The 24,429-nt window shown below is 58.8% G+C and overlaps 3 protein-coding genes across 14 annotated transcripts in view; 1 reads left to right on the top strand and 2 right to left on the bottom strand.

Annotated features, from left to right (window-relative positions):
• Positions 1-8,305, bottom strand: part of EIF4G3 (eukaryotic translation initiation factor 4 gamma 3) — a 130,283-nt gene extending 121,978 nt beyond the window's left edge. For all 10 annotated transcript variants that reach the window (XM_067311081.1, XM_067311084.1, XM_067311082.1 and 7 more), the window contains exon 1: positions 8,097-8,305. In XM_067311081.1, the coding sequence (XP_067167182.1) occupies positions 8,097-8,305 (209 nt within the window). The remainder of the gene's footprint in view (positions 1-8,096) is intronic.
• Positions 8,306-10,878: 2,573 nt separating this feature from the next.
• On the bottom strand, positions 10,879-20,980 carry ECE1 (endothelin converting enzyme 1). Of its 3 annotated transcripts, XM_067311028.1 has the most exons (20): positions 20,937-20,957; positions 19,174-19,293; positions 18,488-18,568; positions 17,219-17,360; positions 16,926-17,138; positions 15,863-15,987; positions 15,479-15,625; positions 15,330-15,395; positions 15,031-15,222; positions 14,642-14,784; positions 14,454-14,568; positions 14,135-14,245; positions 13,960-14,058; positions 13,791-13,868; positions 13,580-13,683; positions 13,178-13,288; positions 12,952-13,019; positions 12,693-12,883; positions 12,518-12,613; positions 10,879-12,337 (listed from the first exon to the last, which is right to left on the bottom strand). In XM_067311028.1, exons 1-20 carry the CDS (start codon positions 20,937-20,939, stop codon positions 12,161-12,163), a joined length of 2,382 nt encoding a protein of 793 aa, XP_067167129.1. In that variant the 5' UTR covers positions 20,940-20,957; the 3' UTR covers positions 10,879-12,160. The 3 variants fall into 3 exon arrangements, with proteins under 3 accessions (XP_067167129.1, XP_067167130.1, XP_067167131.1); XM_067311029.1 differs by lacking the exon at positions 19,174-19,293 and having other exon boundaries at positions 20,937-20,980; XM_067311030.1 differs by lacking the exon at positions 20,937-20,957 and having other exon boundaries at positions 18,959-19,635.
• Positions 20,981-24,020: 3,040 nt separating this feature from the next.
• ALPL (alkaline phosphatase, biomineralization associated) overlaps positions 24,021-24,429 on the top strand; it is a 3,321-nt gene continuing 2,912 nt past the window's right edge. The window contains 3 exon segments of the mRNA XM_067311289.1: positions 24,021-24,091; positions 24,173-24,292; positions 24,410-24,426. Of these exon segments, the coding sequence (XP_067167390.1) occupies positions 24,034-24,091; positions 24,173-24,292; positions 24,410-24,426 (195 nt within the window). The 5' untranslated portion in view covers positions 24,021-24,033.

Raw genomic sequence — 24,429 nt, 5'->3', positions numbered from 1 at the left:
ATATAATATACATATTGAGTCTGCCCAGTTTACCAGCTGTACATAGCAAAACAAAATTTCTACTGTCAAGCCTTAAGCCCTCATACGCTACAAGCCAGAATAAAGACTTCCAAAAAGTCTTCAGACAAGATTTCAGTCCAAATTGTGTGTCAAGATTTGACAGTTCTGAGGAAGATCTCGCCGTAGCCCAAGGCCAAAAGGACTAAGTCTCTCCACTTAGTGGGAATACCGATTTTTACAGGCATTTCCCCTCTTCAGGATGTTAGGATCCTGTTCAAGTCGGTGGCTGACTAAAAAAACAGAGCTGCAAGTAGTGACACAACAAATTCTTTCCCTTTGATTCTTCCAGTAGGAGTCTCCCATTGGAAGGTCTGTTTAATCCGAAAAGACCGAAGACTTCTGCCTTTTTTTTTTTTTTTGCTTTTCAGCAAAAGAACAAGAATAAGCCCAGAAAAATACCAGTTTCAAGACACAGCAACTTCTATGACTTCTTTACATCACAGCCTCGCATAAAAGAGGGAAATCTCTTTTTCAGACCACCCTTAGCACAGCCGTAGCATCAGTTCAAACATATTTTCAAAAGCCCGCAGCAACACAGACATTTAAATCAGACCAGTTTCAGTAATTCAGTAACTCGCATAGTTATTCTCGCACGTGGATCAAACCGAAACACAAGCAAACATGCAACCTTTTGGCAACCAGGGAGAGGATCAGTGCAATGTTTATTAGCTTCCACTTTGCTAAGACTTTCCAAACTCAGGAAAACTTGCATTATTTAATTAAGGTCTTGAACTGTATTAAGTCGTCTTTGTTTGGTGTTTTTATAGCATCAAAGAAACTCAAAGATTGGCAGCAAGATTTCTTTTCCTGCCACACCGAGGAGGTAGCACATGAAGTCCCCTCCCCTGGTAAGAGTGGGATGGCCTTCTTGGTGGAGATTTCTGCACAGTTACTCCCACACGCTTATATTATTATTATAATACTCTTATTCCAGAAGAAGAGAGTCTCATTCCTGCAGAGTTCAACCACTTGGAAAGGAGCAGCTGCTCTGTACATGTAGACAAGTCTCAACCCATTTCAACATTTCACGGACAGCTTTGGAGAATGCTACCGATACTGGTCAAGGAGAGCAGATGTGTTTTTCCTTTCGGGACGCATGTTTTAGAAGCCACTTTGCTTTTCTTAAGGCATATTTAAAACTCTGGAAATATTTTAACTCTCATCCAGAGCAAAGGTACGCAGAGGTGTTACAACAAACAGCAAAAACATTATCTTTGGTAGAAGAAGAATTGGTATAAACGTGATGCAGTCTAAAGAAGCCTTAGTGCTTTGCACTGGGTGGGAAACTAGCCCGTTTCTGTCCATCTCAGATGACTACAAAGAAGCCAAAGGTAAAAACAATTTTTATAGTACAATAAGAATAGAGAACATGTAATTTTCCTTTCAGGAAAGAAAAAAAAAAAGGCTGTCCCATTAACCTAGTTATATGCCCAGCAGCAATTTGACTCAAGTCCCATCAGCAACAACATGCCATCACCTACTATGAAAAGGGAGAGTGCGTTCTGGGACACCTTCCAAACGTATATAATAAAACATAAGAATAACATGTACAAGAAAATTTCACTAGCCTAAAAGCTTTTTTTTTTTTTTTTTCTCACCTCCCTTTGGTCCTTTTCTTTTTTAAGAATCTATTCTATTTTATCCTTCCAGCTGCTCCACATCACCATTTGCTACTTGGGAGGCCAAACCAAGTCCACAGTTCGGAATGGAAAGCTGTGCATATGAGAAGTTCTTGGAAGTACCATCAAGTGCAAAGCACACTACTACGAGAAGTCACATCAAATACGTTCTCTTATTACCTAAGTATGTAATTTAATATACAAGTCCCTTATATACAAGTCCCTTTACAGTCTTCCCCCAGACCATGGGGGCACACGACTCCTCCACCTAAAGCTCACCCTCTATAATGAACACTAGCTCTCTCTTCCCCGTTCTTTCGAGAATACTCTTTGCAATTGCAAACAAAACACATTCAAGCCACAGATGAAGTTTGCTATTAGAGAAATGCCTGTAAAACAGTGATACTACCCATCTATAATTCCCCAGAGTCAAAACTATAGCAACTCTAATCATACTAGAGGATTTACACACAACTAAACTTGACAGTTGACTAGCCCTGAAATTGCTGGATTAAGGATAGAAAGAAAATACAGGTTGCCTACGTCTTCTAAGGAGAAATCTTCACTGGTAACTCTCAACTATCACACAAAAATGAAGAAGATGATACACATTCGGCACATCCAAATATTAGCTAATGATATAAAAGAGCCTTTCAACCATAAGATGATTGACAAAATCCACATACACAAATGAAAATCCTTCCACTTACCAACATCTAAAAGGGAAGTTATTTGTTTTAAGTCTCTTATTACTCTCTCACCAGCTTCTTACCACGGATACAAATACAAACTGTGTTCCAAGATCAGTACTGCATATTAAAATATATATATATAAACGCCTCAAGTAACCTTCTCATGCAGATGTCTGCCAGAGAACATATACACTCGTGCCTTCAGACATAGGAAGAAAATAAACCATTTCAAATCACGTGTTTGAAAGAACGGTTTTCTTCAAGCCATTTCCCCACAAACTCTTACAAAGCTAGTGAAGTGACATATCTGCGCTATAACACGATTAGCCTTTGTCATCGAATCAATCAAAGCTATTTCTGCTTGAAAGAATGCTAAGATGTGCCAAGGCTGGGGAACATCAACAGTGGAGATGGCACAGAGGCCTAAAAGCACTTAATTTTTGGCAATACGTTCTTAAGCCCGCGCCCAGTCCTCCCCTGCACAATAGCCACCATCAGGGAACGGCGGGGAGAGACGCTGCATTTTCAGAAACTTCTCTCCTGCTGCAAACCCTCCGGAGATGTACCATCTCTACTGCTTCAGACACTTCTAAAAACACGTCTCGGGCAATGCTGCTTCCCCTTCTTTCCCTTCATCTGGCCAAGATTTCAGAGACCTCACTCCTGAACTCAAGTCTCACGCTCCAAACAGACAGCAAGGAACGTCTCTGATCTTAACCCAGTTCCTCTCCTCCCGCCCGCCTTTCACCACTCCTTCTCTTTTATGACAGTAACTCTCCAAAAACCCTTCTTCACGAGCGGCTGTGACTGGCATCTGGAAGAGAACTGCTGACCGAACTCTTATTTTAGCTCAAATTCAAGGCAAAAGCGGTGCAGAAGCTTGAGTCGATCCACCTGAGGCACGGGGATATCGCGCTCTGCACAAGAGCCGCAAACGCGCCTCACTCCGCCCTGACTTTTATGCCCCAGCAACTTCTATTACCTGCCTAATCCCTGGATCCTCATCTTCAAAGTCATCAACAGATAAACCCCAGAGAGCATAAAAAGACATTGCATCACATGCTCTGGAAAAAAAACACTCATAATGAAAGTAAGCAGCAAGAGAAGATGGCGTTGGTCCCAAACTCCCAGAGGGCATCGCAGCAACCCCGAGCCTGGTCTCCTCTGGGATACGCTGAAGATACTCTCCTCGGAGAAATTCGCAGGTACTTTTCCCTCCCGTGTTAACGTATTTGCATTTCTGCTCACTTCTTTGCTCGCTGTCTATGAGCAAAGATAGAAACGCCACGCAGCCGACACCTCGTCAACAGTCTTATTTTAACTAGGAGACTACCAAAGCAGGCCTCCTCCGACAGCACAACCTGGCCCGCGTCCGAACACCGGTAAGCGTTGCCAGAACCTCACCCCGACTTCACGCACGTCTCCTACGTGCCTGACAGCGATCCTGCGTTTCTTGCTCTTCTCCCAGGCGTTTGGGAAGCAGCTGCATACCTCGATCCTCATCCAGGAAGATGGCAGGAACTGCCTGACGGACCCAACGGAGCAGGAGCCAGCCTGCTGCTTTCTGACAAGCGACCACAGTACAGTTAGCTACAGCGCCTTGCAAAAACAACAGCAGATGCTGAATTATCAAGGTGACTTCGACAAAACCTGAGTATCCCTACACAACAGCGACATATTTCATGCAAAAAACCCAAAGGCAGACTCTTCTTCTCAGCCTCTCTCGGAAACAGAATTAAATGAGAGGGGGGCGGAAAAGAGGAGAGAGAAACAGATTTTAAATGACTGTCTCTTAAAAACCCATCCTGAACCTGCTATAATTGCCCGGCTGCAAAAACCTGCAGAATACCCGTGCTGAGAGATACCCAATCCGGCAATGAAACAGCAAAGGTGATTATATTAAGGTCAAGTTTACTGTGCCTGCACAGAGCCCATCAACAACCAGGAAGCTGAACTCACTCCAAATGCAAAGAAGTCTGAAAAAGAAAACAAAAACCTACTGACACCAGCACAGAGCCCGAGATGGCTCTAACTTGGCTCCAAGGTACCGTGTCAAATTAACCCTGAAGAGCCAGTCTTATAAGCAGACCTGCCACGTTACCAGAGTTCAACACTAATCAATCTGCTTGTCCTTTACAGCGCACTGTTTGCTGATGTCTAGGCTGGTGCTGCGAAGAAACTGGTGACCCAATTACACCGATCCACAAAATTTATCCACAGCATGGGGACTTTAAAAAGAGCAGCTTATTATAACACACACAAAAAAAAAATCACTTTAGGAAACTCTTAAGTGGCAGCGTGAGGGAGAGTAAAGAAACACTGTTTAGTTTAACACACGTCAGAAGTACCATCAAGCTAAAACCTGAAGGTCTACAGCAAGCTTGCAAGCTATAAGTGTACCTTCGTTATTTTACATTTTCATGAAAGAAGTCTCGCTGCGGAACAATAGAGTTCCTCTGGAACTTATTCCTCAGAGGTAGTTTGACAGCCAAAGCAAAGATAGGCAGACCTGGATTTATTTTTCGTAATAATAAACCTCTGCATATCATTTCACAGGGACACACACATACAATCCCTCCCTGCCCCCCCAGGAAAGGTCTGAATTCAGCTGGAGGTTTTGTTCAAACCGACAACTTTGAGCACAATTTCTGCCTCAAATCAGGTTTGATTTAATACTTGCCACTACCAGGGACACAGAATTATTTCACGTTATTTTTACACAGAAAACTAAACTTCTTGAAGCCATTATATGTTAAAGAAATTTTTCAAAGCTCTTTCTTGTCTTGCAGCACCTACAATAACTTCCCATGTAGCACAGAACAGAACAAAACTCACATCAAAACATTTCTGTTCTTTATGTCTGCCCATCACTCTCCAATTTCACTTTCCTTCCAGAAATAATTTAAACAATCCTTTCTTCTCCCTGTATTTTAGTTTTCTCTCCCTGATCCCTTTCTACAAAGGCACATGAAATAAGCAGTCCTCAGTCGCCCTCCTGTCCTCCCTTTATCCCAGTTCCTCTTCTTCAGCCCTACAGATAGCCAGTTAATTTCATGATGCACTGGATAATAAAAACACGTGCATTTCCAGCGGTACCAAGTTCACCATGTGAAAACAGTTCCAGTTTAAAAAGCCTGAGTCAGACCTTCAGTCTACCTATTAACGTATAACGAATGCACTGATCATTTGCATCAACAAATAAATCCTTGCATTGCCTTCGGATGGAAATACAAAGATCTTGCAGCGCACTGCTCGCTCCGAGCTGCCAGGAGAAGCTTGCAATTGTAATTTATCTGCTGTAGGGTAACGCTGTCTCAATAGTCATATCAAAAAAAGAAAAAGAAGAAGAAAAAAAAACAGGGCTAAAAATAAGGCTGAACTTAGATGACCCCGTGCACTTCAGTAAATCACAGATGAACTATGCTCCCAAAGCCCTGCTTTTGCAGCAAGGCTTATAAAAGGTAACAGCTTTTGTTTACTATCTGGAAGCACACGCAAGTTGCAGTAGAGGAAAAGCCAGCCAGGACACCTGAACAGAGTTAACTGGAAAGGTATCAGGAACACAGTGTTTGTATATATTACAAGGACAGCTTATTGCTTTAAAAGTTAAGGAGTTGTATCGGTCAAACACAATGTTTCCAAAACAGACGCTACTATAAATAAAAATAGACCGTATCACTTCAGCCTCCCCACACTTACACCTCTCACTTGCCGCGGCCACCCAACGCCTCCCCGGTCCTCTCTACCTCTTGGTCTCAGCATCTCGTTGAGTCCAAGTGATGTGACATGCCGCCGCACCACTGCTGGCTCCCTTAGGAAAGGATCTGCCCGTTGCTTTTGGGCCGCTTTCGAAAGCAAGCCCAAGCTTCCTCCCCCCAACAGGCGCACCGTTTTCTTGACAACGCTCGCCAAAAGCAACGGTGGTCTCTTCTTTCGGCTCCCACGGTACAGCCACCGTCGCCATCCACTGCTAAGCTAGCGGACAATGATGTTGGAAAAGTATTCAAACCCCTCCAAGGTGCTTTTAACTGTTACTTGAAAATACAACGCCTCAGAAAGCCTAGCACACGCGTGATCCCAGACCAAGGGAAACTTCAGCCATTTAACTGTCAAGACACACAAGCGTTGGGTACCGAGTTAAAACAAATCCGTTCAGACAAACCAGTACCTGGCCGGAAAGATCAGCCGAGCACTGATTTTTGTATGTGCAAGCTGGCCACCGCTCCCACTGTAACACTCGGCGCATCGCTCAAAACCGAGCAAAATCCCCCTGAGCAACAGTTTCGCTCACCACCACCCTGCTTACTCTGCAGTGACAGTACCTTTGCACTCTCTTCCTAAATAAAGCACATGCTGGAATTGCAGAACAGCACGAGCTAGCCAAAAAACACCAAGCGACGAGTACGTCCCTCCGCAGCACTCTCGAGCCTTCAGAGGTTCCACTTGACCCAAACAAATCTGTAACGTCAACAGTCTCATGATTTAAGCAATGCATTTGTGGTCATGGCAAGAACGATTCTTGCCGGAAGCTCAAGAAAACAATGGACCTAAACTGATTATAAAAGGGCTCGGTTTTCCCACCTCAAAAATGAAAGTGAGAGCGATAAAACATCCATACACGGAGAACACATTTCTTGAGGAGTGCACACGTTGCACAGCTGAGACAGCCAGCTCTCAGCAAAAATACCCCACACTTCCATTTTAAAATGTAAGTCATTACCACCAATAAATAGCAAAACACGCACTCCTGACTGCCCCCTGCGCAGCAGACCTACTGTGTAAGACACCGTTCCAGGTTCACGCAGCTGTGCAATATTGCACTTAGGACATTTTTCACTTCACGTTCTCCCCAAAACTTCCAGGGCGGAAAAGTCCATTTGTCAGGGGATGCTGTCCAACACTGGAAACAAAACACATACACACATGCACGCTCGCTCGCTCACCGCCTCACTTTCCTGCTGAGCCCTGCAGTATTTACCTCCTGACTTGGGGCCTAGTCGCAGAGAGCTGGAGACCTTTAAAAACATTTCACAGCAACCCCGGCCTCTCTTTGTAGCCGCGGCGATTTTTTGGTGGTGGGGTTTCCAGTGGAAACCCTCCTCCTCCTCCTCCTCCTCCCCACCACGCAGGGCCTTGCGGAGAAAGCTGCTCAGCACAGCATTCCACCTTAGATTTATTTCCACCGGACAAGTTAAAAAAAAAAAAAAATCACATGAAAATCGGCACCACCGGCTTTAAATTCGCCTTATTGCAAAAAAAAAACCAACAAAAAAAACAGCAAAAAAAAAAAAAAAAAGCACACAACGAAACCAAAACAAAACCAAAGCACTTACCTGGCCAGGAGGAGGATTCGAGACAAAACCCGCACGCGATTTACAGTTAAAGTTTACCCTTGGGGGTCACTGCTGCTGGGGGGGGGGAGAGGGGGCAGCTTCCCAGGGGAAGGGGCCGGGCCCCCAAACCAACCCCCCCCCCCACAGCATGGGGTGAGACCCCCCCTTTTTTTTCCAGGAGACCCCAGCAGGTGCAGCACCCCCCCCCACCGTGCCTGGGGGGGGGGCACAAAAAGGAGCTGGCACCCCCATCCCTGCCCCCCCCTCCCACAGCCGGAGGGGGGGGGTCCCCGCTGCCTCCCCCCCCCCGCTCCCCAAACCTTTCCCCCCCCCCGGGTCCGCTCGCTCTGGGGAAGGGGGTGTCGCCCCCCCCCCCCCGGGCCAAAGGATACTGCTGGGGCGGCTGGGGCGGCAAGGCCCTGATGTTGGGGTGAGGCGCCGGCGCCGCCGCCGCGTGAGGGGGAGCCGGGGGGGGAGGCGGCCCCGCCGCCGCCGCCGCCGCCCCACTCCCGGGGCCGGGGCCGGTGCCCCCCGCCGCCGCCGCTGCCGCCGCTGCCGCCGCCGCGCCGGGTTTCAAAGCCGCCTTCTGCGGTAAACTCATGGCCAAGCGGAGCCACCACCCCCCGGCGGGGAGCGGGGCCGGGGCCGGGGGCGAGCCGGGCCGCGGGAGCGGCGAGCGGGCCGGGGGCCGGTGCGGCGGCCGGGGCAGCGCGGCGGGCCGGCACCGGCGGCCGGTCTCCGTGACAACGCGCCTCCCGGAGGGCTCGGAGCGGGGAGGGGACGGGCGAGGGGCCGGCGGGGAGGGGAGGGGGGGAGGCGGCTCAGGCCGCGCTGCTCATGAGCCGCCGGCGGCGGGGGGTCTCGGTCGCCCTCGCCGGGGGCAGCGGCGCCCGTCGCGGTGGCGGCTCTCGGGCGATGCCGGCGGATTTTCCTCACTGAAGTAGCGGAGCATCAAACATGGCGCTGCGGCCGCCTCCAGCAGTCCGGCAGGACGGACGCTCGGGCGCCTTCGGGCCGCTCCGGAGCCGCTCGGCCCACCGGCGCTCGGCAACCTTCGGCTCTTTCCGGAGCTGCTCGCCGGCGACCCGCTCTCGGGAAACTTCGGCTCCTTCCGGAGACCTTCGCGGGCGCACGCTCCCTCCGCCCCGCCCCCCCCCTCGCTCGGCCCCCACCCGGCGCCTCCCGTGACCCCCGGCGGGCGCTCGGGAAACTTCGGCTCGCTCCGGAGACCGGCGGCGCGAGGGCGCTCGGGAAACTTCGGAAAGGCTCGGGAGAGGGACGCCCGCCCCGTCGGGAGGCGCTCGGGCCTTTTCGGAGCCTCTCGGCCGCGGCGGCGGCGCGGCTTCGGGAACTTCCGGAAAGGCTTCGGCAACACTCGGCTGCTGGGGCGGGGGGGGGAGGGGCGGCCCTGGGCTGTGAGGGGACGCGGCGCCCTGAGGGGACACCGGGCCCTGAGGGCGCCCCGCGGCCCCCGGGTGCTGGGCGACGGGGCTCCCCCCGTGCCCAGAAACACCCCCCTTCCTTGCATTTGCCCTATAAGCGCTCACGGCATTTGTCCCAGCCGCCTTTTCAAGCTGGGTTAAAAACCGTGTCTTCTGCGCGACCGTGCAGATGTGGAGGAAGGTGGTGTTTTAAAGCAGCCGCAAACGAGGAGAAAGGGGAAAACTTCTTTTATTACAGCAGTTAAGCAGCTCCCCAGGTGGTAGATGCAGGTATTTGGGGAGCAGCTGGCCCGGGATTGCTGTGAAAAAACGGCGTTTTCCAGCTCGTTCTGGAGGCACCTCCAGGCACCGGCTCTCGCCTGGCGCCGCAGCGCCTCCCTCGCTGGGTTTTTCTCCTGCTTTTTCCCCATTGATCCCCTGCCAATGTGCCCTCCGGGCAAAAAAAAATAAAATAAAATAAAATAAAAATAAACAACAAAAAAACCCCACCCCGCTTGGAGCCTTCCCCTCCTTCTTAAGGGAACGGCCAGGCCAACCAGTCTGGGCTCAGCCCTTGGGGGGGTGGGGGCACGGCCAAGTGTAAAATAAAGCAAAATAAAGAAAAAAATAAAGAAAAAAATAAAAGAAAAATAAATAAAAAAGAAAAAATAAAGAAAAAATAAAGAAAAACCCACCCCAGATCGGGCAAGCTTAGGGCCGGCACCGGTGCGCCAGCAGCATGAGTCACCTCCTGCCGGCTCTGCCCACCCCCCAGCAGCCTCCCAAACACCCCCAGATTTGGGGGTGCCAGAGAGCAAATCCCCCTCTCCCGCCCCGCTCTTTTTCCTAGAAACGCGGGCGTTTCGCCGCGCTTCGAACACGCGTTGGCCGAGGCCGGACTCAGGCCGCCCAACTGCGCCGGCGTCCCAGCTCCCGGCGTTGCCGACTCCTCGCCGCGGATTTTCTCGGCTCCACCGCCCTCTGCGGGCTCGCGCCACAACCTCCATCCCCATCCCGAGGAAAAGCACAGCCTTGGCTCGCCTCCCTCCCGGCTTGGCGCCGGGGGAAGCGGAGTCGGAGGCCCTCGCGCGGGCCTGAAACTCGCTCGCTCACGGCGGGACCAGCGTCTGGTGGATGCCTCCGGGTCTACGGACCTCCCCCCTTTGGGATTTAAACCTCCCAGCTTGTTTTTTGCCCCCTAAAAAAAGGTCTCTGTGCGAGGCTGTCCTTTAAGACAGCTAAATACCTGCTCTTCTATTAGATTCCTATTCAAGCTGGGAAACGCGCAGTAAAAACAGGGAGAGGAGGAATTTAACCATCCTGCTGCTGGGGGAAGCTCCTGGCGTCCCAGCTCCCCGATCAGCATCAGAGCGATAAACACGGCTGCCGGGAGAACGACCTGCCGGCAGCAGGGCTCGGCCGCTGGATGAGAGCGTGTCCGGGCAGGCCAAAAACTTCGCCCGGGGAGGAAGGAAAAGTGGCTGGGAAAGACCTCCCCGCGGGGGAAGATACCTGGGGCCGTGCCAGACGGATGCGGCGCCAACAGCCGCCCGCGCCGAGGAGGAGGGTTTTGGGCACAAAAACCTGGCTTTAGCCTCCAAGAGGGAGGGAAAAGCCTCCTCAGCTCAGCTTGGACAGGTCTTCTCCCTACAGACCCAGCCGCAGCGAGGGGAGAGATGGATGGATGGATGGACAGATGGATGGATACAGGGGTCTCCCGGCTGTCAGAAAAGACACCTCATGACCAGCCTCGCACCCAGTAGAAAGTATTTATTTCAATTACAATAAGCCCCACACTGAAAGATGAAAAAATAGTTACAAAAAAAATCCCCCCCTATCCCTCCTTTTACATATAAATATTAAAAATCCCTCTACATCTTTGCTTTCCGCCTAGAGCGGGAGCGTGCCCCACGCGACAACACGTGGGCACCTGAGCTACCGTCAGTGGTTTCCTTTCAAAAACCGCAGAAAGAGTATTAAAAAAGCCCACGGGAAGCCCCTCGCCCCGCCGTGGAGGGACGGAGGCTTGGCGCGACCCCCGATTTCGGGGCTTGCAGTTCCCGGGCGTAGCAGTCGTGCAGTAAGTGGCCTGGCCTTGGGCAGGCCGCGCATCCCTTTTTAGAGGAAGGGGTTTTGCAAAAAAAATTAAAGAGAAAAAACGAGCCTGCCGGGGAAGCAACGCCGGTGCCTGGGCCGGTCCGCGGCCGGGAGCCGGAGGGAGAGCCGGGCGCTCCAGCCGTGCCGTCGCCACCCGCTTTCGTCTTTGGCACGTCAGCTTTTTCCCTTTGCACTCGGAAATTAAAGCCTTTCTCCGACCCAGCGGACTCTCTCCCTTCCTGGCCCCGAGGCCCCGCTTTCCCCCATCAGCGGCTTCCCAAGACGGTCCTCCGGGAAAAAACGAGGCTCCAGGGCCGGCGGGCTGCATCCGTCACCTTGGCAGCCCCACGCGGCTTCCCCCGGCGGAGGCACCGTCTCCGCAGGGGCGCTGCGTCTACAGCTGCGCCGAGTTTTTAAAAAATAAAAAAAATAATAAAGTAATAAATATACTAATCCTTTGTTTAAAAAAAGAAAAAAAAAAAGGTTTAAAATGCGTTTTCCCTGAAATCTTCCAGTGTATTCCACAACGCTAGAAAAATATTTCCCCCCCCAAAAATATATCTTGAAATGCTTTCCATCCTCGTTGCCTTCGCTGCCGGGGGAGAGGCCTTCGCCGGGGCGGCGCGTCGGACCGAGCGCCGTGCGCCCCAATACGGGCTGGCGCCCGCGAGCACACGCGTCTCGACGCGCGGCCTGGTCAAGGTGGAAAAACGAAACAAAACAAAAAAAAAAACAACCCCTCCCCCCCAAAAAAATCGAAATCAAAGTCGTTCCACGAGCGAGCGAGGGGAAGGCTTTTTCACAGTGGGTCGAGCCTCGGAGGACGCCGGGTGCCGCTCCGGCTGAGCGCTAGGCAGTTCGTTGCACGGAGAAGTGTTTTTGAGCCTCTGGAAAGGACCGGGGAAATTCGGCGGCCGGTCCCCCGGGGCGCGCGCCCGTCACCAGACCTCGCACTTCTTGGGGGGGTTCATGGGGGAGCCGGGCGGGCAGCCAAAGTGCTGAGCGAACTCGGGCGAGTTGGAGACGGTGCCGATGACGCGGAAGCGCGAGGGGCTGTGCGGGTCGGTGATGAGCCCCTCGTGCGAGCTCTCCGGCGTGCGCACCGAGCACCACACCTGCGAGCGGAGGGCGAGAGGGGCGGCTCGAGCTCCATCTCTGTCTCACCCACGAGCCACCACCGGCCATCTCGCCCGTGAGCCACCACCAGCCACCACGTGGCATCTCTGGAGGCATCGGCGATACCAGCGTCTTGCTCTCCCGGCAAAGCGCCACCAACCCACCTCGCAGAGACCCACCTGCGCAAAGCCCACGAAGAAGAGCTGGTGGTTGGTGAGGCCAAGGGTGGGGAGCGTCTCCTCCTCGCCGTTCCTTTTCAGCCAGTTTTGGTAGGCCTGGAGGACGGGCAGGAGAGTAGTGGTCAGGGCCGTGCCGCGCCACCCCGCGCCGCGCCGCCCCAGCCCGCCGTCCTACCCGGTAGGCAGCCTTGAGGCCCCCGTTGTCGGCGATGTTCTCGCCCAGCGTGTGCTTGCCGTTGACGGCTTCGCCGTTGATGCTGTAGTTGCCGTACTGCTCCACCATGCACTCCGTCTGCCGCTTGAAGGCCTCCACCGAGGAGTTCTTCCACCACGGCCGCAGGTTGCCGTCCTTGTCGTACTCCCGGCCTGCGGGGAGCAGGGCCATCGGCAAAGTGCCGGGCGACCGGCTCCACCGCCGCCCCTCCTGGCCTTACCTTGGTCGTCGAAGGCGTGTGTCAACTCGTGGCCCACCACCACGCCGATGCCACCAAAGTTCAGCGACCTGCAGGAGGGCGATGCCGGGCTTCAGCACCCCAAAGTGGAGCCCACAGCCCCATCTGGGTGGGGAAAGCGGGTCCAGCAGGGCAACCTAGCAGCCGGGCTCAGGAAAAGGAGGAAATTCGGGAAGCGAGCTCTCCCACGGCACCGCCAGGCTCTTACTTGGGGGAGGCGCGGGTGTAAAAAGGGGCCTGGAGGATCCCGGCGGGGAAGACGATCTCGTTCTTGGTGGGGGAGTAGTACGCGTTGACCGTCGGCGGCGTCATGCTCCACCTGCAGGCAGACGAGGACCCGGGTTCGCACCGGCCCCATCCATGGAGCGGCAGCTCAGCGGAAAGCCACTCACCCCCGGTTTAACCCCCCACCAAAACCATCCGAATGCCTGGAAACCATCACGGGCAACTCGCCCCATGTGGCGAAATCGCAGCCCTCCGCCGTGGTGGGCGAGAAGACATTGCAATATTCCTGCTGGCCACGAAGGGGAAGCGGAGCCCGGCCACCACGGGCAATTCCCGGGAGAGGCAGCCCGGCTTGCTGCGGGGACCCGCGGCGGCGGGGACTTACTGGTCCCGGTTGGGGGGTTTGCGGAGCTGGTCAGCGGTGACCCTGGCCGAGAAGTTGTAGAACTGCATGACGTTCTCGAAGTAGAGGTCAGACACGGCCTCGTACTGCAAGAGAGCGCGAAGCCGGCGGTGAGCCACGGGGATGGCGGGGCTCAGCCCCACGCGCCGGCGGCTTGGCCTCCGACGCGGAGGCACCTAGCGGAGTGACTCACGTCGTTGAACACTTTATCCAGCTCCTTGGAGTCCATGATGAACTTGGGGTAGCCGATCATGTTGTAGATGGCGTCCGCCTGGGGTGGGACACGGAGGCGCCTTTGGCATGGCACGGCGCGGGACGGGAGCGGAGCAGCACCCGGCTCCGCCGCCGCTGCAACCCCTCACCTTCTCCTTGGCCGATTTCCTCGTCTCCTCGTCCATCCACTGCAGTGTCTCCAGGCTCTCCTCGAAGGCCGTTTTGATCTCGGTGATCATTTCCTCCGCCTGGGCGAAACCCAGCGGCGCGCATCAGGAGGGAGCGCCCAAATCCTCCCGCCGGGGACGCAGTGGGGGCACCTACCACTTGCTTGCTGTCCTCAGCGAAGGTGGCCTTGACAAACATGGCCCCCAGGGCGAAGCCCAGGTTGTTGTCCGTGTCGCTGATGCAAAACTTCCAGCGTGGGAGGCAGGTCTGCGCGGAGCGAGAAACCCACCATCAGCGTTTGGCCCCGCAACCTCCTGGGCTGGTGGGACCCCAAAATCTCCCTGGTTTCCCCACACACTGCAGCAGGGACTTCGCAAAAACACCGAGAGGGAGGAAGCCCCATGGTCACCAGCGGGGTGGTTAGAAAAACCACACATGCGAGAAAAATGCAATTTGGGGAGCCGGCAGTGCTCACCTTCTTCGTCCCGTACATCACCTCCATGAACTTCTCCTCGGCGTCCTGGAAGCGCTGGTCGAGGAAGGGGCTGGTTTTCCGCACCAGGTTCCAGATCATGTAGTTGTTGAGGAGGCTGCGGCACAAGGGGAGGCCGTGAGCGGCACGAACCCCCGGCCGGCGCGCCGCACCGCAGTGAGGTTTCTCACCATCTGTCCGTGGCAAGGATGAGGTCGGAGACCTGCTCCAGGTACTCCTTGGCGTAGACCACCACAGGCTCCGACTCGTTGAGCTCCACGGGGTAGAAGACGGTGGCCAGGAACGGCAGCCAGTCCACGGCCGGCGCCAGTGCCTGCAAAAGGCCACAGCACCACTACGCACCCCGCCGGCTTCCCACCGCCTTGATCCGGCCTCCATTTTGAGGCGTCAAGCAGCGTTTTGCCCAAAAACGCTTCCCACCGCGGTGGTAGCCACAGGAGCTCGGAGGGGACCCAAGAGTTTCCTCTCTCCAGCCCCACGGGAGAAAAGCAAGCCCGGCCTGAGCCGGGAGGGTGCAAAAAAAGGTGAGAAAGGGGAAAGTTCCTCACCCTGCTCCTACCTTGAGGTCTCCGGCCGTCATCTTGTGGTAGATGACCTCCTCGTCGCGGTGCTTCTCCTGCGGGATGGTGATGTTGGCCAGCGCCGTCTCGAAGTCCAGGATCTGCTGCATCTGCTGCCGCGTGGACGCCTCGTCGGTGCCGCCCAGGAACGTGCCCAGCTCCACCATGTAGTCGAGGTACCCAGCGAGCACCTACGTGGGGTTGAACGGGGTCAACCCCGGTGCCATCCCCCACCAAAAAATGTGGGAAGGTGGAAAAAAAAAAATATATCTTCTTTTCCTTTTTTTCCCCCGCTCACCTTCTCGTTCTCCGTCTTGTTCAGGTAGTAGTCGCGGGATGGCAGGCCCAAACCCGACTGGTCGACCTGCAGGGGCGCGGAGAGGGGGCTCAGCACCCGGCCCGCCGAGCCGGAGCACCGCTGGCCCCCGGGCGCCCCGCCGGCCCCACCTGGATGACGTTGCTATTGGAGTTCTTGGAGTCGGCGCTGACGTAGACGGAGAAGAAGGGCGAGGTGCGGTAGTGCGCCGTCACCTCCCGCAGCGTGGTGTTGAAGTCGCCCCCGGCCCAGGGGCCCGTGACGTTCCAGCCGCCCAGCTGGGGAGAGAGCCGCTGTGAGGGCTCGCGCCCGGCTTCCGGATGCCCGGAATCACTTGGATACCCCCCACCAGGGCGGGCAAAATCGTCGCGACGGGGCCAAAAAGCCCAGGAGAGGGAAGTCACCACAAACCGCCACCACCCCAGCGATGCTCTGCGAGGGCCGGGGCCACCCCAGGGGTCTCCCCCGTGCCGGCGCTCCAGCGGGAAGCGGCGGTTCCCGCGCCCGGGGCGAACCTTTCGGATGAGCTCCACGAGCGGGGCGGCGCGCAGCTCCTCGATCTTGCTCTCGTTCATGCAGGCCTGGTAGTAGCGCTGCGCCTTGCGCTCCGCTTCGCTCGACACGTTGGCCGTGGCGTTCTCTGCGCGACGCGCCAGGGCGGAGGGTCGGCTCGGAGCGGCCTTCGGCCCCGTTTCAGAGCCGGGACGCTCGCCGGGCTCCGAAAAGGCGCCGGGGTCGCCCCGCTGGGCCCCTTCGCACCGGCAAGAACATCCCGCAGCTCCCGGCCTCCCCCCCGCATGTCCCCCATCTCCCTCCCTCCCTCCGGCAGCGGCTGCTCCGGCTCTCCGGAGGAGAGAGATAAGGAAAGAAAAACAAAAAGTGTTTTTCCAGGAGCTCTGCTGTTCCTGCCCTCGCCCCCGCGCTGCCGGCTCCCTCCCCAGCCGTGTTATTTATTTCTCCGCCTGCCCGTGGGCTGCGAAAAGTGACGATCAACCAGTTTGCCGCCTCTTAAACTAGTTCTTCCTCCCTCCCCCTCTCCGCAAAATCCCGCTTTCCGCCAGGTTTTCCTGCCTCCTTACGCAGCCTGCACCTAACGCTTCGCCTTTCCCAGCTCCGAACGCCGTCCGGTGCTATCTCAGCCCGCCCGCGGCCCAGCACCCCAAAACCGCTCCGGGGGGGGGGGGGGCGGCATCGCTACCCCCCCCTGCGCAAGCCGCTGGCTCCCGCGCGGCTTCGTTAACCTGGAGGCCCCGGCTGAAAGGAATTAGAGGAAATGCCGAGGGCGACCACTTGGCCGGGGGCCAGATTTCCGCCGGAGCGGCTGGGCCGCGAGGCCGTTCCCGCGCTGCTCCCCCTCTCCCCGAAGCTCTTCCCGAGCTCCCCCCCGCTTTCGGTTAACCACCCCCGGCACGGGCTTTCCAGCGGAAAGCGCTCGATACGGAGCCGGTCGTTTTGCTCGGAGCTCGAGCAAACCGTTCCAGCGGGGAGCAAGGCGGAGACGAGGGACGGAGGAAAGCCTTAAATCCCCGGCGGCAAGTTTTCCCGCGGCTCCCGAACCCCGGAGCCGGCGCCGCTCACCCAGCAGATGCTTCATGACGGCCTGGTTGTGCTCCCAGAGGTTGTTGAAGGTGCCCCAGCGCGAGTGGCCGTCCGGGAGCGGGTTGGCCTTGATCCAGCCGCCGCAGGCGTAGCCGAAGAAATCCTCGCAGGGATTCACCGCCCGGTCCAGCGAGCCCAGGATGGCGCTGGTGACGGAGACGCAGGCCTCCGACAGGCACACGGTGGGCGGCCCTGCGGAGAGGGGGGGTGGCACGGCGGGTCAAGCTCGCGGCCCCTCGCCACCCGCCGCGCCGGGACCCGCTCCGACTTACGGGCTCGGTACTGGAAGACGAGGCCCAGGAGGCAGGCGGCCAGCACGGCGGCCAGCGCAGCGACCAGCGCGGCGAGCTGCTTCTCCAGGCGCGTGCGGCTGGCCCAGCAGCCTGGGCTGCTCCGCGAGCCTCGGAAGTTCACCTGCGGGGGGGAAAAAGGAAAATGAAGGAGAAGCGGCGGCGTTTCCCCATGGGACCGCGGGGAAAAAAACCCCCGGCACACTCCCGCACCGGACCGCGGGAAAAAACACCCCAGCACGCTCCCGCCCTCCGAACCGCTCTCTGCTTCCCAGCCCGCAGCACGGATCGAGCCCACCCGGTTTTGGGCCGGGAATGAGGCCGCGGCTGCCGGCCAGAAATCCCGCCAGGAAGGGCGGCACAATGGGAGGAAACGCGGAGCCGGGCGAGTTGCAGCCGCCCGCTCCGAACATTTCGGAGCCGGGTGAAAGCACGATTGCCGGCGCCGTTTTGCCCGAAATCGGCGGCGCCGATGTTATTTCGGGGGGGGCCAAGCTGGGGCGAGTCGGTTCGGCTCACTGATCCGGCAGAAAAAGGAAGGAGCAGGAGCGCTCTCAGCGCCCATCCCGGCGCAAGGATAAACCCCGGCACACTTGGCTCCCCTCCGGGATTTCCCTGGCGTGGCGAGCAAAGGTGCAGTGGAGCAAGGCAAGCCTTGATTTTGGGGCAGGAAAAGCCCTTCCCGAGCACGGATGCCTGTGCAAACGTCCCGGCGCCGAGCATCGCTCCCTTGCGACTCCTCGCAACCGCTCGCCCCGGCCAGGCCGGCCCCGGATATTCCCGCGTGAGCTCGACTTTCCCAACAGCCGGCTCCTTCCTGCCGCCCGCGGCCCCTTTCAAAGCGGCTCCCCCGCCGCGCGGGGAGGAACGCGCCCGGCTTAGCCTAATCCGACCTTTATGCGGGGACAAAGCTCCCGGCAGTGCGGTAATTGCTCGGCAAAGGCCCCCGCAGCTCCCGGGGAGCGGGAAGGACTCACAATGCCAGGGCGGCCGGGGGTTCGCCCCCCCCTCGCCCCAGCGCTGCGGGTCCCCCCCTTTTTTGGGGGGGGTTTTGCAGCCCCGGAGGGCGAGGAGCAAAGAGCAGCTCGTGGGGACCTGCCGGCGCCATCCCGGGGCGGACTTTGCCCCGGGGACGGCAGGAGCCCGGCGCGGCCAAACGAGCCGCTCGCGCGGGAAACCCTGCTCCGAAAAATCGCCCCCCCCCATCCCGAGGCCGGGGGGGGGGGGGGGGGGGAAGCGCCGGGGTCCCACCTGGAAGCCGTTGGGGTAGCCGTCGCCGTCGGCCTCCAAGGGGTCCTCGTCGTCCAGCGTCGCCCGCTTGTAGGTCGACATCTGCAAGGCGAAAGGCGGCGCGGAGGCGCTCAGCGTCCCCGCAGCCGGCACGGGCCCCGGCCCCGGCGAGGAGGAAGAGGAAGAGGAAGGCGACACGTGCCCCGGCAGGTTATAAAGCTGCCGCCTCCTCCTCCTCCTCCGGGGAGCTACACGCCGGAGGGACCGTGGGACGCCAAGGAGCGAGCGGAACCCAGCGGGTTTCGCTGGGGAACCGAGAGCCGCTTTCGCCCCCGCCGGGGCCGAGGGAGCAGCGGCGAAGCGCCTTTCCTCCCGAGGCTACCAGCTCGCTCGCGCACTCGGGCCCCAGCCCCGTTTAGCCGCCCGTTCCCGGAGGGAAAACCGAGGCAGGGCGCAGCCACGCAAGCCAGCGCCCGCGGAGCGGGACGGCACCTTGGCGGGATGCTCCAGGGACCCGGCACGACGCCGCCCCGGGACTCGGGGTCCCCCGCGGCAGTGGCTGTGCCGAGACCCGCGCGTCGGCGAGCGCGACGAAAGCGCCGGGGCTCAGCCGCGGGGGCGAACAATGGGCCCCAGAGGTGGGAACTTCCCCTCTCGCTCTCCGGCTGGATAACACCGCCTTCCGACACGCCGCCAGCACCGTTAACCTTTTCCACCCTGCCTCCCACCAGCGGGACGGGGGTTTCGGGGAGATTTTTCCAAGCGGCGCTCCGGCTCGGCCCGGCTCCCGCACGGATGCTCCGCAGCAGCTCCCGCGCGACGTCGCCCTGCAGGAAAGCTCACCAGTGGCCGGGTTTTCCTGCCGCACGATTAATAACCGAGTCCCCCCCGTCCCGGCTAACTAGACGCCGCCGGGCCCTGGTTTTAATTAGCCCCGGGCGCTTGCACAACCGCCGCGCGCTGACAAAAACAACCTGGGTGGGGGGGGGAAAAATTAAAAACGGGGCCCAAAAAGGCTGTTTGCACAGCTGTGCGAAGCGGCAGGGGCGGAAGCAGGGCCGGGATGAGCCGGGGGGCTTCGGGGCCGGCCGCATGCGGAGAAAGGGAAAAAGCTCCCAGGCAGGGCTTTTATCCCCCAAATCTGCTTTTTTGTTGTTGTCCCCCCCCCCCGCTCCCTCGTTTTTTTTCCCGTCGTTTTTGCACGACGACGCCGGGTCAAAAGCTGCAGCGCCGGGCGCAAAATTCCCACCCCGCGGCTGGATCCCGCAAATCCTCCCTCCCTCTTCTCGGTGCAAGGCAAAATTCCCGGAGCCGGGAGCTTTGGGCCAACGCTTTCCTGCGGAAAGGCGCTCGCGGCGCTGCCTTTCTCCCGAAAACACCCGGGGGAGGGGGGAGATAAAATAAATAAATATATATATATAAGGGGGCCGTCGCTGGCGGCCTGCCCGAGCTCAACCCTGTATTAGCCAGCGGTGAAGCCACCGCGGCGCCGGGAGCGGGGCGGCCCCGGGGGGGGGAAGCGGCGCCGCGGGGGGGGCCCCGGCTCGGCGGCGGTAACCGAGCACCGTGCGAAAAAAAGCAAAAAAAAAAGGAGAAGAAAAAAAAAAAAGGGGGAAAAACAAACCCGAACCCTCCTGCGTGCCGGCCCGAGAGGAAGGAGGAAGTTAAGGACCAAAAAAAATTAAATAAATAATTTTTTTTTAAAAAAAGGGCATTTCCCGTTTTTCCTTCCGCTTTGCGCTCCCCCCCCCCCCAAAATCCCGTCGCTGCCACGCCGGGCATCCGCGGCGCGGGGCGGGGGGCTGCGAGCCCCGTTTCGGCAGGCGAAAGCCACAGCGGCGTTTGCAGAGAGGCTGTTTGGGCCAAAACGCCCCTTTTTCCTCCCCAAAATAATGATAATAAAAAAAAAATCGCTCCGAAAAAAAAGAGAGAAAACCGCGGAGAAACCCGCTTTTCGGGGCGGGGGGGGGGGGGGGGTCGTCGGGGCGAGGGGGCCCCGGCGTCCGGGCGGCCGCAGGCGGCTCCCTCCCGGGCGCCATTTCAGCTGCGGCGCCCCCGGCGCGGGAAAAAAAAAAACACAAAAACCACAAAAAACACAAAAAAAAGAGAAAAAAAAAAATATCGATCGGGCCTTAAAGCACCCAAAAAAAAAAAGACCGCTCGCACCTGCCCCTCGCAGCCCCCCCCCCCGGGGGGTAATTAGCGGGCGCGGGGTTAACCGGGGACCCCGGCGTTAATTTGGGGGGGGGGGATTTGGGGTCGAGCCCGGCGTGCGCAGCCCCGGCGCGACGCGCGGAAAATCTCAGCGTTGCAAAAAAATAAAAATAAAAATAATAATTTTAAAAAGGAGGCGGAAAAAAAAAAAAGGGGAAAAGCGGCGGAAAAGGGACCGCCCCGGGGTGGGGGGCTGGGGGGGGCGGGCGGGGGGGGGGGGGGGGAAGGCGGCGGTGCGCGGCGGGCGCCCACTCACCATGGTCGCGGCTCCTCGGCGGGCGCCTGCGGAGCGGGGCCGCACCTGGGCCGCGCAGGCCAATGGCCCGCGGAGGGCCGGGCTTCCGCCGCGCACCGCCCTTAACTCTTTCGGGAGCCCGGGGGGGGGGACGGGAGGGGGGGGGGGCTGCGGCGTTTCGGCCTCCGGGGGTGCCCCCAAGCGAGCGCTTGTGCAAGCGTGCAAGCACGCCCACGAGCAAGCGCGCGACGGTGCGCAAGCGTAAGCGTGCAAGCATGCAATCGTGCGGGGATGCAGGCGTGCAAGCAGCCAAGCACGCGGTCGTGCAGGTACACACGTGTGCAAGCACACGATCGTGCAAGCGTGCATGTGTGCAAGCATCCAAGCACACAATCGTGCAAGCGTGCATGTCTGCAAGCATCCAAGCACACGATCGTGCAAGTACGCACACGTGCAAGCATGTAATTGTGCACACGTGCAAGTGTGTAAGCATGCAATCGTGCCCATTTTCGAGCACGCGATTGTGCAAGCATGCACACGTGCGAGCATCCATGCATGCAATCGTGCAAGTACGCACATGCGCAAGCATGGACGCATGCAAGCCTGCACGTGTGCAAGCACACAGTTGTGCAGGTATGCTCACGTGCAAATGTCCAAGCACACAATGGGGCCGGTATTCACATGTGCAAGCGTCCAAGCACACGATCGTGCAAGTATGCACACGTGCAAGTACATGATTGGGCGTGCATGGAGGCATGTAAGCATCCAAGCACATGATTGTGCAAGTGCGCACACGCGCAAGCATGCGACTGTGCAAGTATGCAATCATCTAGGCACACCGTTGTGCAAATACGCGTGCAAGCATCCGCGCACGTGACGATGCACGCATGCAAGCAAACAAGCGCACGATCGTGCACACATGCAATCATGCAAGTACGCACACGTGCACGCACCCAAACCTGCAATTACGCGAGCACGTGAGCCTGCTTCTGCCCCCCCAGCCGCCGCGCCGCCCGAACCGGGCCAGAGAGCTGAGGTGCACTAGCCCCTCGCGAGGCTTTGGGTTTTTTTTTCCCCCCCTTTTTTCCCCGGCTGCAGCTTTTTTTCCCAACCCCGGCCGGGTTTTGAGGAGCGCAGGCTCGCCGTGAGGCCGTCCCTGCTCTATGCGGACGAGCCAGCCTAACGAGCTTTTTAACAAGCTTTTAATTGCCGCTCGCCGCGGGCACCTGGGGCTGAGTTCCCGGCTGGGGACGCGGGGACAGTGGGGGGACGACGTGCTGCCACCATGGCCCCGGCTGGCTGAGCACCGACACGCTCAGCTCACTTGTGGGGCTGCCAAAAAAACACCTCCATTGGGTGGGAAACCGAATGGCAACGGTGGTTGTGGGTTTTTTTTTTCGGAGGGGGCACGAAACGCCCCCGCCGAGGCCCCCCCGGTTATTGCAGGACCCGCGCAAAGAGGCCGAAGCGCTGGCGCTGCCCGCTCGCCTCCGAGCGCGGCCCCGCACCGGGCTCCGCAGGGCCCCGGCGCCAGCGATCCCCCCTCCCCAGTGCTCCCAGTGCTCCCAGTAAAACCCGGCAGAGGGCACCAGTAAGCCCAGTTCGGCGCCGTCCTCCCCCCTCTCCCGGCAGGCGGGTGGAGGGTGGAGGAAGGGGAGGAGGAGGAGGAGAAGGCAGGGTGCCGGCGGGGGGGATTTAAGGGCTCGCTGGTGCCCCGGCTCCGTCCTCTTCGCCGGGAGCCGAGCCGGGCCGCGCGCTCCCACGCCGGGCTCCGGGCGCGGGAAAGTCCCGCGGGAATTTCCCACGCGCGAAGCGCCCCCCCCCGCCCCCCGCCCCGTGCGCGCGAGGCCCCGCGGTAAGGACCCCCCCGGCCACCGGCCCGGCCTCCGCTCCCGCCGGGACCTCGCCAAGGGGCCGCGGGGACGGGGTGGGCACGGCCGCCGGGGGACGGGCGGCGGGACGCGGGCGAGCGAGGGGACGCGGGTGTGCGAGGGGGACGCGGGCACACGATGGGACGTGGAGGTGCAATGGGGACACAGGTGTGCGATGGGACGTGGAGGTGCAATGGGACATGGAGGTGCAATGGGGACACGGGCACATGATGGGACGTGGAGGTGCAATGGGGACACGGGCGTGCGATGGGACGTGGAGGTGCAATGGGATGTGGAGGTGCAATGGGGACACAGGCACACGATGGGACGTGGAGGGGCAATGGGGACATGGGCATGCGATGGGACGTGGAGGTGCAATGGGATGTGGAGGTGCAATGGGGACATGGGCACACGATGGGACGTGGAGGGGCAATGGGGACATGGGCATGCGATGGGACGTGGAGGTGCAATGGGATGTGGAGGTGCAATGGGGACACGGGTGTGCAAGGGGGACACGGGCACACGAGAGGGACACGGGTGTGTGATGGGACACGGAGATGCAATAGGAACATGCGCACGCGAGGGGGGACACGGGTGTGCGATGGGGACATGGACACACAATGGGGACACGGGTGTGTGATGAGATGTGGAAGTGCAACAGGGAATCAGTTTTGCTTTGGGACATGGGTGTGCGATGGGGACACGGGTGTGCAACGGGACGTGGAGGTGCAATGGGGACACAGTGTGCGATGGGGACACGGGTGCGCGATGGGGACACGGGTGCGCAATGGCGACAGGGACGGGCAGGTGGGCACGCAACGGGCACGTGGAGGTGCGACGGGGACACGGATGCGCGATGGCGTCTCGGACACGCCGTGGGGACAGGAAGGCGCGATGGGGGTGTGGAGGAGCGAGGGAGCGCTGGCACGCGATAGGGACGGGCGCATGCGATGGGGACACGGGCGCGACGGAGAGGCAGATGTGCAACGGGGACAGGGACACGCGACGGGGATGTGGATGTGCAACAGGGATGGTGACATGCAATGGGGACATGCAACAGGGAGATGCAATAGGGACAGGGACCTGCAAGGGGGACAGGGACGTGCAATAGGGACGTGGCCGCCCCACTGCAGGCCGGTGGCCGGACCCCGCGAGCCGCATTCGCCCGCCAGCGCCGGCGGCCCCCCCGTGCCTCGGTTTCCCCCCCCCCCCCGCCCCGGCGGGGCAGGGGAGCGCCGCGGGGCGCCATGAAGGCTCTCCTCCTCACCCTCGTGGCCGAGCTGTGCCTGGCCTCGCTGGTGCCCGGTAGGTGGGTTTTTGGGGGGGGACGGGGACAGTGGGGGGGACATCGGGCACCACCGAGCCCGGCTTTGCGCCCGCCCGCAGAGAAGGAGAAGGACCCCGAGTACTGGCGGCGGCAGGCGCAGGCGGCTCTGCGCGACGCCCTGCGCCTCCAGCGCCTCAACCAGAACGTGGCCAAGAACCTCATCCTCTTCCTCGGCGACGGTGAGCGAGGGGCCGGAAGCGAGCGAGCGAGCGGGGAGGGGGCGGCACGAGTTTGTCGGGTCTCAGCAGCGGCGGCTCACAGGGATCCCCGTCCCCTTGTCCCCGTCCCCGCCGCAGGCATGGGTGTCTCCACCGTA

This window comes from Apteryx mantelli, chromosome 26 (genome assembly GCF_036417845.1).
Source record: "Apteryx mantelli isolate bAptMan1 chromosome 26, bAptMan1.hap1, whole genome shotgun sequence".
NCBI lineage: Eukaryota > Metazoa > Chordata > Aves > Apterygiformes > Apterygidae > Apteryx > Apteryx mantelli.
Note: the sequence above shows the minus strand (reverse complement) of the source record. Positions and strands in the feature narration are given on the sequence as shown.

Coding starts and splice junctions, on each gene's coding strand:
- ECE1 (XM_067311028.1), bottom strand. Junction 18,569..19,173: donor TGGGAGGCAGGGTGGAAAAG/GTTAACGGTGCT, acceptor TTCGCCTTGCAG/ATGTCGACCTACAAGCGGGC. Junction 13,289..13,579: donor AAACCCCCCAACCGGGACCA/GTAAGTCCCCGC, acceptor GTCTGCCTGCAG/GTGGAGCATGACGCCGCCGA.